At 39.0% G+C, this 13,088-nt stretch overlaps 3 protein-coding genes across 3 annotated transcripts; 2 read left to right on the top strand and 1 right to left on the bottom strand.

Moving 5' to 3' along the window:
- The first annotated feature begins 163 nt into the window (after positions 1 to 163).
- Positions 164 to 3,534, top strand: LOC141837181 (phospho-2-dehydro-3-deoxyheptonate aldolase 1, chloroplastic-like). The gene is made up of 6 exons (XM_074724626.1): positions 164 to 193; positions 1,080 to 1,159; positions 1,236 to 1,510; positions 1,941 to 2,188; positions 3,189 to 3,192; positions 3,452 to 3,534. Exons 1-6 carry the CDS (start codon positions 164 to 166, stop codon positions 3,532 to 3,534), a joined length of 720 nt encoding a protein of 239 aa, XP_074580727.1.
- LOC141841466 (uncharacterized) lies at positions 3,482 to 6,616 on the top strand. The gene is made up of 3 exons (XM_074729641.1): positions 3,482 to 3,586; positions 4,827 to 4,937; positions 5,053 to 6,616. Exons 2-3 carry the CDS (start codon positions 4,836 to 4,838, stop codon positions 6,424 to 6,426), a joined length of 1,476 nt encoding a protein of 491 aa, XP_074585742.1. The 5' UTR covers positions 3,482 to 3,586; positions 4,827 to 4,835; the 3' UTR covers positions 6,427 to 6,616.
- A 1,770-nt stretch (positions 6,617 to 8,386) lies between these two features.
- Positions 8,387 to 11,337, bottom strand: LOC141839199 (uncharacterized). Its single transcript, XM_074726894.1, has 2 exons — positions 10,113 to 11,337; positions 8,387 to 8,697 (listed from the first exon to the last, which is right to left on the bottom strand). Exons 1-2 carry the CDS (start codon positions 11,282 to 11,284, stop codon positions 8,691 to 8,693), a joined length of 1,179 nt encoding a protein of 392 aa, XP_074582995.1. The 5' UTR covers positions 11,285 to 11,337; the 3' UTR covers positions 8,387 to 8,690.
- Positions 11,338 to 13,088: the final 1,751 nt, after the last annotated feature.

The following is a 13,088-nucleotide window of genomic DNA, read 5'->3' on the forward strand; positions in this document are numbered from 1 at the left end:
TGTATAAATTAACTATTAACTTCTATACTATTGAATGTAAATGATGAACATTCTTTTTAATTTTTAATTGCTTCATTTTGTATTGATATTCCACGCTTCTAATTCTTATATCCGTCCTTATATACCATCCATAACCATAAGCAAATAAACTGACTAGCCGGACATGCCACTCATGTGGTCTTTTGGGACCATGGTGCTGCTGTCTACCTAACCAAACGAGCGCCTGGTTACTCTCCACTGAGCTCATGGCACAGAATTCCCTACCTAATATGATAAATTTATCTTTGGAGGGTTTTATCTCTTGAAAAATCTCATAAAATATTCCTATAAAGAAAATATTTATCAGCAAACCAACTGAGCATTGAATTGAAGGCAACTAAATTGTTTCCATCCTGATCAGACCTACCAATATGCTCCCAAAAGGCAAGGTATCGTAGAAGATTTATTTCTCCATATTTAAAGCTGTTATATATTACTTATAACAAGTTTAAATTCAGTTTTCAAAAGAATAATATTCAATAATCTTGTAATCAACGTAGGGCAAAGCATGATTATATATTTCATATTTCTATTGCAACAATTTTAAGTTATCTAAAAAGTTTTTTTTTAATTTTTATTTTATGCAAAGAATAAAAGCAAATTTGACCGACTTAGAGAGCACGAGTCCAGTGAATGATGTTTTAAGACTACTTTGTATGGTTCCTTGCCAGTTGCCATATAATATCCATCTTTCTGCGATGTTACAGAAAATTCCCATGTTTAAAAACCATTCCACCTTTTTTTGTCTTAATAAAAAGGCGTTTTGTTATCTTATACCCTGAATGAAAAATAAGAATAGCATTTTAAAAATTAATTTATAAGAATATAAAAATTGTATTTTAAACGTGGAATAAAACGGTAGTCAGGAAACCAACAACCGCCGCCTAACAGTAAACACACTACGCCTACGCTAGTCGATGATCATGTGATCCGCGCGTGCCTCAACTACCCCTCAGTTGCTATATTTTAGGGACGGCGCTTTTGTTAAACGTGTCGGGGTCTATTTTTTATCCAATGAGCGAAAAATATATTCAATAAAGGAAGGCAATGAATTAAAGATATATTCAATAAAAAATATATTTAACCTCGACTTCACTGAGCACAGTGAGCTAGGAGACAGGTAGGAGATCATCAAATCTCTTCTTGGATGGCCTTATTTTGTTTCTCTTTAATCACGGTGTTCGTTCTTTTTCCAGGTATCAAGAATTGGCCCACCGAGTGGACGAGGCCTTGGGGTTCATGGCTGCAGCAGGACTCACTATCGAGCGCCCTGCCATGACAACAACTGAGCTTTGGACCTCCCACGAGTGCCTTCTCCTTCCCTACGAGCAGGCCCTCACTCGCAAGGATTCCACCGCCGGTCTCTTCTATGATTGCTCCGCCCACTTCCTCTGGGTGGGAGAGAGAACCCGACAACTTGACGGTGCGCATGTTGAATTTCTCCGCGGTGTCGCCAATCCTCTCGGTATCAATGTGAGAATAGTATTCACCGACCCAGATTTTTTGTTCTAGATTTATCCAAATTCTAGTATGATGGAATGGTGTTTTATATAAAGGTCGTTTTTTTGCATCTATTATTAGGATTAATTACTTTTTGTTTTGCACAAATCTAATGGCCGTAAAAGGGCCTTCATATTATTCTGTGTGAAATCCTCTTCGCACTAATTTTTCTATACCAATGAGTAAAATGATGACCTTGAATAATTTGACTTTTTTTTTTATTTGAAAGATTGAATTCCTGACAGTTGATGGAATAGATGTTTTAAAAGTGATAATTTATAGGAGCATTTTCATAGCTAAAACCAAAAGCTCTGGTTTACCGCGCCAATTCTTTTAAAATTTCATCTTACAATAACAGAATTTCCTGATTTGACTTGAGAACTGAATCATTCAATTGTTTCAAGTAAGTGATGAGATGGATCCTAACGAACTTGTGAAGCTGATTGAGATCTTCAATCCCCAGAACAAGCCTGGGAGGATAACCATTATAACAAGGATGGGGGCAGACAAGATGAGAGTAAAGCTCCCTCATCAAATTAGGACCGTCCGAAGAACTGGACATATTGTAACCTGGGTCAGTGATTCCATGCACGGGAACACCATCAAGGCCCCTTGCGGTCTCAAGACTCGACCTTTTGACTCAATTCTGGTAGATTCACATCCTTCTTTTCTGTTTTTGAATAATTATATATATTTCGCTACAAAGGCTGCACCACATGCATGAACATATAGGCACTGAAACTTGAACGGGAATGCTACGTAGGAGCCCTCCAGTGGATTTTCTATGGAGTATCTCCCGTTACAATTGTCATATCTGACCGGATCAAATTTTGACATACTGGATTAACAAAGATTGAACTTTTATCCTGTTCTGTATCTGTTGATGAAAAGGTCTTGAAAGTTTAGGGTGGTTGTTTACTTGCTAGGTAATATTTTGACCATATTTTCAATTATATTATATTGGTGTGGTTTGGTTTAATTATTCTTTCATGTCTACTACCCTACAGGTCATAGTTCTTGTCTTCGCGCTACCACACCCATTGTAACCCCCGGCTCAATGCTTTCCAGTCTCTCGAGCAGGCATTCATTATCGCTGAGTGATTGAGGAAGAGGAGGATCGCATCAAAGTCTCGCAATCCATTCAAGCAGTTGGACTCCCTGCCTAATTTAGTGATTGCTGGTTTGGGCGAAACGAACATTATATACGGAGTCCTTGGGGCATAGTTGAGTTGGTTACGACGAATTAGACTTGTAGAAGAGGACAAGAGTTCGAATTTCCATGAAATCGAACAATACCTTTCTCCGTCATGATCAACTACAGTTTCTCGATTATCTCTTCATAGATGGTATTGGGACTGACTGTGTAGAATTGTTGGGATGACAAATTTCACCTTTATATAGAAGAAAAAGAAAATGGAGAGAGTGTTGTTTGATGGTGGTGCATCAAATTAGTCAGTCCATGATTGATTCAGAAGCTCATGAATTACCACACGGGCGGAATAACTTTAATAGGCTATGAATGAAAGATTGTCCATATCAATTCGCCCTATCACTCGATTGATGTGGAAGCATTTATATCAGGAAAAGGTAAGTTTCCTATTAATTTTATTCTTGTTAATATCAATTGATTGCTATTTAATCGGATTCAGGAAGGTATTTAAAAAAAAAAAAAAAGAAAATGCACGATGACATAAACAACGGCCATAGACGGAACATTAACACTGAGGAAGTGTTGAATCTCAATGATCACCGGCCGTTAAGTCTGACCGTGACCCGGCAAGGGGAAACCTTGTGGGAGTCGGAGAAGAATCCAACGCGCAGATGGTGGACCCGACCGGTTCAACTTCCCTTGCCTCGGCGCCTCCAACCCCACGCCATTTACTCGTTCTTCGCTTGTTTTCTTTTTGAGCAGCTTCTTCGTTGGCTTCTCCTTCATCCAACGGCGTCGTGAAGCGACTTGAGGGCTTGCTTCTCTTGAAAAGCCTTCTGCTTTAGTCCCCCTGTCTCGGTTTCGATCGCGCTGCTGGAGCTCCGAGGAACACCAGTGGTGAGCACTCCTCCCTTCGATTTCTGTTTCTTTCCAGCGATTCTTTTCCGTTTCGATATGGTAGATGTTTTGCGCCTTCAAGGTGCCGGCTTTTCCCGTTTTGATCAAATCGATTAAGAGATCAGCATCATGGTCGCGCTTTGGTATAATCGATGACTAGTTCACCATCTTGCTTGCTCGCACTTTTGTTCGATACCGTCATTTCTGTTTTGTTTCTGCGGCTTCGAGATCGAGCGATTTACTAGGCATAGTCATTAGTTTAGTTCATGATGCTGCCTTACTAGTTCAGGTACCCTAAAGTTCACATCTTTTTCTCTGTTTTGACGGTGCTTTCTAGTGGCTTGCGGAACAAGCGGTTTCCGTTTCTAATTCGACATCATTTCGTTGATTCCATCTTTACAACTGATTAAACGATTTTGGAGATCAAATCATCTTTCAAACATATTTTTCTGACTTTAGATAGAAAGACAAGAAGGAAAGTTATTGCGATTCTTGAGTCTTCTATTTGTTAGATCCGATGGAATCCATATATATCTCCACAACAGTTGAGCCCACACCCTCGTGGTTTTGTTTTTGAGCTTTACTCAAAAGGCCTCGTACCAATGAGATATTTTCCATCTTATAACCCCAGGATCTTTTCCATATATTTCCAATGTGGGACTTTGATTGTAATTTCAACAATCTACCCCTCAAACAAAGGACTACTGGGAATCTACCCCTCAAACAAAGGACCACTGGGAGTCCCCCTTAATGGTCCCAACGGACCCCTTATTGGTACGAATCCCAACGGATCCGCCCCCTTAACAGTCCCAACGGACTCTTTATTGGTACGGATCCCAACGGACCCGCCCCCTTAACGATCCCAACGGACCCCTTAATAGGAACTCCCACCACATGGACCCGCTCTGATATCACTGTTAGATCCGATGGAATCCATATATATCTCCACAACAGTACGATATTGTCCACTTTTAGCCCACGCCCTCATGGTTTTGTTTTTGAACTTTACTCAAAAGACCTCGTACCAATGAGATATTTTCCATCTTATAACCCCAGGATCTTTTCCATATATTTCCAATGTGGGACTTTGATTGTAATTCCAACACTATTTCCTCTTCTCTGTGGCATTTTTTTTTCTTTTCTATTTTCTCAATTTTACCGAGTATTTGAGTACAAATTTGATCTCTTCAATAATTTTGAATGTGTACTAATTCGTTGCATCACATGTGTTAATGCCTAGCTCTTCCGAATGGCGCATAAGGAATCTCAATCCAAAACAATCGAGGGACCTTCTTCCTCATTGGATTCATCAGACCCAAGATCATTAAACAAGACAGCTCACTCATTGTCTGTAAGTTCTCGCTTATGACTTTACGTATGAGATTGCTCCATTTTTTTTCAACTTGCATTGGTTGTTATTGATTGCAAATTTTTTTCTTCTCTGTGCGCTACTTAATTATTTTCAGAAGCAACGTCTGAGAGCTTCTGATCTGCAACAACAATTAAAAAAGCTTCAGGAAGCGCTGAGGAAGGAGAAAGAGGAGAAATCCCGAGTAATGCAACAACTTACCTCTCTGAAAAAGAGCTTTGCACCTGAACAACTCACAGATGAAAGTAAGTCAAAAGTGGAGTCTCTAGAGAAAGAAGTTCAGAAAGCGAAGGAATCAGAAAGAAAATTGCTTGGGTCGCTCGCGTCCCAGACAAAGCTCCTTGAGCAGATAAATATCTCCCTCGAAGAGGCCAAACTCGAGAACAAGTTTCTGCGAGAGAACAGCAAAAGCTTGGAGAGTTCTAGACGGTTTGGCAGCCGAAGCCTCAGGAACTTTGAGAAGCATTTGTTTGGGAATGATCTTGCGCGCATTGGTTCTGCGGAAGAAGACATTAGAACACTAAGGAACGAGGTTAGGTTAAGCAGAGAAGCAGAAGAGAAAAGCAAGATAGCGATGGATGGTTTAGCATCTGTCCTGAAAGAAGTAACAACAGAATCCAATCAGGTGAAGGAAAAACTCAAATCGACCGAATCTGAGCTGGAGAAAGCAAGAGGTGAAGCAGAAGACTTGAAGGCACGATTAAGGAGCATGGAAGAAAATTTTGAAGCAGCATCCGAAGAATCTGAAAGACTCAAGTATGAATTGGAGGAATCTACCATTGCTTGGTGTGAGAAAGAGAATTGCTTCATAAACTGTATCAAAATGTCCGAAGAGGAGATCACTGAGTTAAAAGCAGAGAACGATAAGTTGTTCCGATCACAAAGATCAGTCAGGGAGGAGAATTCCAATTTGAGGGATATTCTAAAGCAGGCTGTAAATGAAGCCAGCATTGTCAAAGAATCCCTGGAGATTGTTAGGAAAGATAACACTGAACTAAAAGACCTTTTATCAGAGAAGGAAAAAGCATTGCAGGGGCTAAAACAAGAATATGAATGCCTAAAGGTCAGTGAAGCTGCAGCAACAGATAGTGTCCACGAGCTGAAGAGCTTGCTTGCTGCAACATCCACAATGGACAAAGGAGCCCCTTCACATGAGAGTGAACCCATTGCGATAAGTGATGGCGATGCCGGTAAACTTTTAGCGAAGTTTTCATCGGAAAGATGGCCTGGACATAATAAACGATTGCAACATGATCATACGCACTCAATGGGTGAACCTGGGAAGCTCAGGACGTATGAAATTAAGGTTGCTTCCTCTGCTGTATCTGACTACGAGCAGTCAGTAAACCGTGATGTTTTTGATCATATAGATGCAAGTCATTTGGATGATACTGAGCCAGCAGCTGCAAATAAAACAAAGAAGACATTTCTTCGGAGATTTGGAGAGAGTTTTAGAAGAAAAAGAAGTTAAATGTAGAATAAATTCGTCACAGGTAGTTCTTTGGTGAATAAACTGCGAGATCCTCTTCTTATCCGTGTCAATCTGCAAGCTTTTAACCATACAACAGGGTTGTAGCATCACTCTGCAATAATGCTTGCATATATGTATAATGTAAGTTCGAAATTCATTATGTTTAAGAAAAATAGGATCAAATGAAACATTGAAGCTTTATTTTTTTTTGTTTTAAAACTTGAGATTCATAGTGAAATTCACTGGTTGTTTGTTTTTTTTCTGAGATTGGACGTCGAGTAATGATTAGTTTTGTTGGTTTAAAGTTCATTAGCTTGAATTGGTCCGAATTCTGATTTAGGGATTACTCCAATGATCTAATCCGATGAGTTTAGTCTCTGGTTTTGTATTTAATACGTTGAATTGATGGATCTAATTCGAATTTAAACATTGACTTATCCTGATCCCTCAATTTGTTTCTCTATGTTTTAAAATAAATAGAAGAGAACTTGAATAAGTAATAATAAATAAATGAATTGAGGGAGTAATGTAAAGTAAATGAAAAAATTAAAAAGTTTTAAGTATCTTAATTTTATTATTCAACAACAAGTATTAATGAAAATATAATTAATAAGATAAAGTTTATTATTTAAATAAAGAGCTTATAAAGTCATATGTAACCATCTTTCTTTAAGTTAATAAGAAAATTTTATAAATCACTAGTACGATTTTATTGATAACGTGTTATATAATTATGAAATTTCATGTAAGAAAAATATAATATACTAGAGATGCAGAATTATTGGGAAAAGCTAAAAAAAGGAACTAATTCACAATAGAAAAGACGTTAATATATAGCTTTAATAAATAACAAAGGAGAGATAGATAATAGATTAAGATAATAGATATATAACTAAAGATGATGAAATTATTTTATAGTTAGAATAGATTTATGAAAATGTAAAAATAAAAAATAAAGATAGGTCGAATATTAATTAATTTAAACATTAATGAAAGAATAGTTTAAAAACTAAAATAAATACAATTTAACAATGATGATTGAATAAAAGCTTGAGACACAATGTGGTTATTTTTTGGTTGCCAAACTTGATTCGACTTGAATTCAATTTTTTTAGAGTTGGTTGAAAAAGTCAAACCGAAACAGATGTCGCCAAAACCTACCCTATGAAAATAATTAGTATTCTGAAAAAAAAAAAAGTAAAAAAGAAGTTCGAATCTTCCAAAGAAAATCATGTGTTTAAAATCTTACTGATAAAAAAATAAAAACCAATTTGATCCAGTCAATTGACCTTTTATTTGTTTATATATTATTATAAAACCAATTTACCAAGACGGTTGGAATTAGTCGATTAATGGAAAACGGCTGTCTCACGCAATCTCTGAAAGTGAAGCTTTCAATAACTTTTGGCTCAACTCTGTGGGACATTGATCCAAAACTCATTGACGCTTTCTACATGAACATTTAAAAGTTCGCAAAAACCCTTGATTGTAACAACTGCAACAATCAAACGAAATAAGTGCTCTATATCGATTTGTAAAGCTTTCAATCGTATCCCCACTCATTCTGTTTGTTTCTAGCTCAACAGCCAATTGCTTGATGACAAAATGAATGGTAGTTTCACCCGTTCTCCAAAATCCCCAACATTAGAGACTGAACAAGGGTGCAGAAAGAATTCAAATAATGACAGTAGAAACACCAGCAAAATTACTAGATCTCAAGCAATAGCATACTCAGAGCATTCTTCAGATTGTTCTTTGAAATGGCTAGAAGAACTTAATGGTTCTTGGCTGAGAAATTTGCCCGCCAGCTACAGCAAATTTAGAGCAAGATAAACAGAACGTGCTATGGAATAGAAGCAAATCTAGAGACTGATATTTTTTTACAAACCATAATGACTTTGCTGAGTAGTGTTGATTCAATAACGCTGAATCTGAAAGTATAAAAAGACAGATAATGTCACGGATGTGGATATTTTACTTGCCATGTGATCATACGACATACAAGATGTTAAACAAAATAGCGTCCAGGCAGATTTTACATGCAGATATGACCACACAACATGAACACGTTCAGATGCAAAATATTATATCAAGTGAAAAAACAATATGACAAGACTACTTGTCATCTGCTTTGAGGTTTCAAAGCAACCAGATGTGTAAGACCATAGTGCAAGTACACAAATTGAGTCCATTAAATGCTTAGATAAGAGAACCTCGATAGCATTTTGAAGGTAAGCCAACAGGACAGTTCGATGAAGAGAACTTCACTCCCTGCAATGTTTGGCAGATGGAAAAAATATCAAGTCAGAGCATGAGATGCAGTTGAAGTTTCAGATGCCCAATAGTATTACAATGCAACTTCTCAACCACACGGACATAGTAGGGTTTTAGCATTCAAGATTAGGCAGTCATTTAGTGGGCTGTTAAGGTTAAGAATTAAACTTAAACAGCTTTGTAGACTTCAAGGCTAAGAATTGAACTTCCCAATCCTTCATACATTTTATCAAAAAGCCAGTCAGTACAGTCCTGTCCAATTGAACTCGTGATCACAGGGCAGATATCTGAGGAACTTCGCAAAATTATATTGTAAATAAATCATAATTTTCTTTAGCGAAGTATAATAACATCTGAGGAAGCTTCTAATGGAACAATAAAATATCAATGAACATCAAGAAATGCATCAACATTGATCTGAAAAATGGAATATGTTTCCAGTAAAGATGAACTGAGCTGGAGAGAATCAAGCGAAAAATAGATGCTGTAGGCTCCTGCTAGAGTAATTCAGGATGATGGCACACAGGGAATGCAGCGACTCGAGCTTGTTGAGAACTCATCATGTGAATAAAAAATAGGGAAAGATGGTTGGGCATGACTCTAAGCCAAACTGCACCCAACCTAGTTTGGCCAAATTGGCACTTCTAGTTTTACAAATGAACTTAATTCAAACTCAACTAACTATATTTGTCTTTTAATGGCATCACATTACACAAACAAATATTTCATGAATAGCTCTCCACTACAGGCACGTACAATGAAGGATGAGTAGATCCTAAATGTCTATCATGAACTACATTTATCCCACTGTCTAAATAATCACATACTTCACACATTGATCAATTGTAATCATTTTATTGGTCAAAACCTCCACAGTGACTGCTATTTTTAGAAAACAAACTAATGAATTTAACAACTAGTGATTGATTAAGGAGGCTATGTTTATTTTGCAAAACCATCATTAGCCATGAGCACAATTTTGAGGAATGATATTTCACTATACCATTTCTATTATTCGATGCATGTAGAAATATAATCGTAAGAAACTATGTAATTTTTGGTCCTACTTATTACCATATGGCCTCCAAACATATCAAAGAGACTTGGACAACATAATATGGGCTATCCTCTGGATAGATTGCCATGAATTTTCTTAATTCCAAAACGATGTCTTTCTGATTGCACCAAATGATGGCTTTAGTGAGATTTAAATAGATATTCACCTATGATAACGACACATTTCCTGATTAGCAGAACGTCAAGTATTCGAACTTCCTCCAGGTCTTAAATTGACTAACTAAACTATAACATTAGGAAACTCAATTGGATTAACATAAATAGGAGCTCAAACAAAACAATTTATGAAAGGACAAACAACTAGCAATGAATGAATGGGAGGGATACGAAGGTACCATTTGATGAGAGATCCAAAGAGGAAATGCTGCATGATGGGGACTTTTTCGAGTACCTCGGCTTTGTACATCTTCAACATCCCACTGTTTACCTTGCTCCATGTCGGAACACCACTGATATCATCAAGCATGGGCGAATGCTCTGCAAATACCCCTTTCTTCACCTTTTTCACAAACGCCACACACGACAAGTACATGTACTCATTTGAGAAATTGTCAAGAATGTCCTGGTTATGAATCGATTTCGGCTTCATGTACTTGTGATCGATCAGCTGGGCGGATCCAAATATAAAAGGGAGGAAGTGGTAATCATCGAGCCCCCACACGCCGTGCGATCCAGCTGGTTCAAGGCTGTAGGTGATCTGGAGTCTCCGCATAAGATCAAGGTAGGTGGAGAAGACACGGAGGACTAGCGCCGGATACTCCTCCTCTTTGATAAGCTCGAGACGGGCGAGGCAGTAGAGGAAGGCGGCGAAGTTGGTCTCATGGCCAGTGCCGTAGTCGATGCGGTAGGCGTTGCCGAAAGAATCGAGAAAGTACGGGAAGAGCTCGTCCGCAGATGGACGGAACTCGTCGGACTCGGGAAGGAGGGCGAGAACGAGACCGTGCCCCTCGTCAGTGAGGCGGGCGTGCCAAGTCCGGTAGGCTGGATTTCCATAGCGGGAGGAGTGCGGGAGAGGGGGGATCTCGTCGATCCATCGGGCGAGGGTTTGAAGAAGGGAGAGGATGCCAGAGAGGGTGGCGGAGAGCGGGGAAGGGACAGGATCGGAGAGCTTGCGGCCGCGGACGGAGTGGGAGAGAGATGCAATGAAGCCAAGGAAGTGGCGGCCAGAGGTGGATGAGTGGAAGCGGCGGATGTCGTCGGGATAGGAGATGCGTTTGGATGGGGCCTCAAAATGATAGGGGGGCTCGGCTGGGGGGACAGGAAGAGGTTGGGGAACGGGGGCGAGGACGATGGAAGCCGTAGCCGTGGGGGCGTTGATGGCGGGGGCACGGATGGGGCGGTAGACCGGGGGAGGGGAGGACTCGGACCACGGCGGAGGGGAGGACCAGGAGGCCGTGGCGGCGTCGCAAGCGGCACATGATGAACATAGCACCGGAAAAGAAGGGGTAGCGGTGGAGGCGGAAGAGGAGGGAGAAGGTGCGGCGTCGGAGTGATCGGAATCGGTCATTCTGGAGAGGAAAAGCAGAAGGGGGATGCAGAGGCGACTGCTTGCAGAGTCGCAGATGTATTGGGGTTGAATTCGTCTAAATTAAGCCCGTGGGCCAGTTTATCATGTCCACGGCCTGGGCTTGTATTGAGCACAGCCCAGGCCGTGTTGTCCACAGCCCAGGCTGTATCGTGCACAGCCCAGGCCATGATGTCCACAGTCCAACGCACTGGCCCGGATGTTCCACAGCTTAGGCTTGTATTGCGCCCAGGCCGTGGTGTGTCGGACCGTGAAGGTCCGGACCACTTGGCGCTTCTATTGGTTTCTTTCCCTTTTACCAAAAAAAAAAAAATGATAATCCCAGTTAGTATTATTGACTATTTCTGAAAATGATCGGCTCGGTCTCACGAAAGTTTCCCACAGGCTACTAAGATAAATCGGGAAGTGCACGTAACGATCACCCCAAACGTCAAGCATCCTTTGATAATAGATGACTATCTAATTGTGCACCCCCAGTGTATCTATTTACATTAATTCACATAATTAAAAGTTGTCGATAGTAATAATTCTGGTTAATTCTTACTTTATTAGTAGTGCTTATTAGGCTTTGATTTGATTTGATTATATGAGCTTTTTATTAATTAATCGGATGGATAAATTCAGGTGATTAGTGGGATGAGTATCAAATTATATATATATATATATATATATATATATATATATATATATATATAGAAAATAAATCATGATGACGGTAAAAAACACTTTAGCACATTATGCTGTATACTGTGTCAATATAAATTAATAAATTAATGCTTAGCAACTTATATCTTAAAATTATATTGTGAATGATTTTTAACTCATAAAATGTTTGCTAAACATTTATTTTAGAAAGGATGCTTTACCTTAGCAGACATACATATAAATATTTATATTTGTTAGGTTGATAAAATGCTGAAAAAATGAAATTTAATTTCATAATATGTCGGGAAAAAATGTTGCATCAAGTGAGATTAAGACGTGCAATATATATTCACCAAAGTAGCATAATCTTTCACAATGAATTAGCTTCGTTGAACAAGTGGACAGGGAAAGCATTGTTCTTAGCTGATTTCTTTATAACTCATCATAGGGGAAACCTAACCTAACAATGGTCCATCTAAAATCATATAATAATTGAATCTATAAAATAATTTCAAGCAACTTCACTTGTTCCCTTTATTCTAGCAAGATTGTCTTCTAAAATAAGGATATGGCCCATTTGAGACTTTAAATACTCTTCTCTTTGAGCTCAAATGTAGAATCAAAAATTTCAAGTGTTAGAATATTAATATAATATATATTAATATTATTATGTGACCCGGTCATATGAACCGGTCTGTCCTAACTATCTATATATATGGCTGTAATCCTCTTTGTTTAATTCATTCAATCAATAGAAAATTATTTCCGACATGGTATCAGAGCAGTTTTTTTTCAGAGCGCCGCGACTAAAGATCTAGAAAAACCCTAGATCCCTTCTTCCGTCGCCACCATCCGAATACCGCCGCACCTTCTCTTCGCCCTCAGCAACTTCACGTCTTTGAGCAGCGCCTGCTTCTCCGTCGCGTCAAGCTTGGATTTCCTCAGCACCGCGCCCAGGATTTTGTCCTTCTGCTCGCTGTCTTTCCGGATCTATTTCTCTCTGAATCCTTGAATCCAATTTTGCAATTGGCCACTTCAATCTCCATGTGTTTGACTTTCCTTTAAGATCAGCGATCTCGGTTTTCGCATCTTGCAGTAAAGTGGTGGATTATTGAAGCTTTTCTCTTGCAGTTTCAAGAGA

The sequence above is a fragment of the Curcuma longa genome, chromosome 11 (assembly GCF_044706935.1).
Source record: "Curcuma longa cultivar G26 ecotype Majalengka, Jawa Barat chromosome 11, ITB_CL_G26_1.1, whole genome shotgun sequence".
Taxonomy (NCBI): Eukaryota; Viridiplantae; Streptophyta; class Magnoliopsida; order Zingiberales; family Zingiberaceae; genus Curcuma; species Curcuma longa.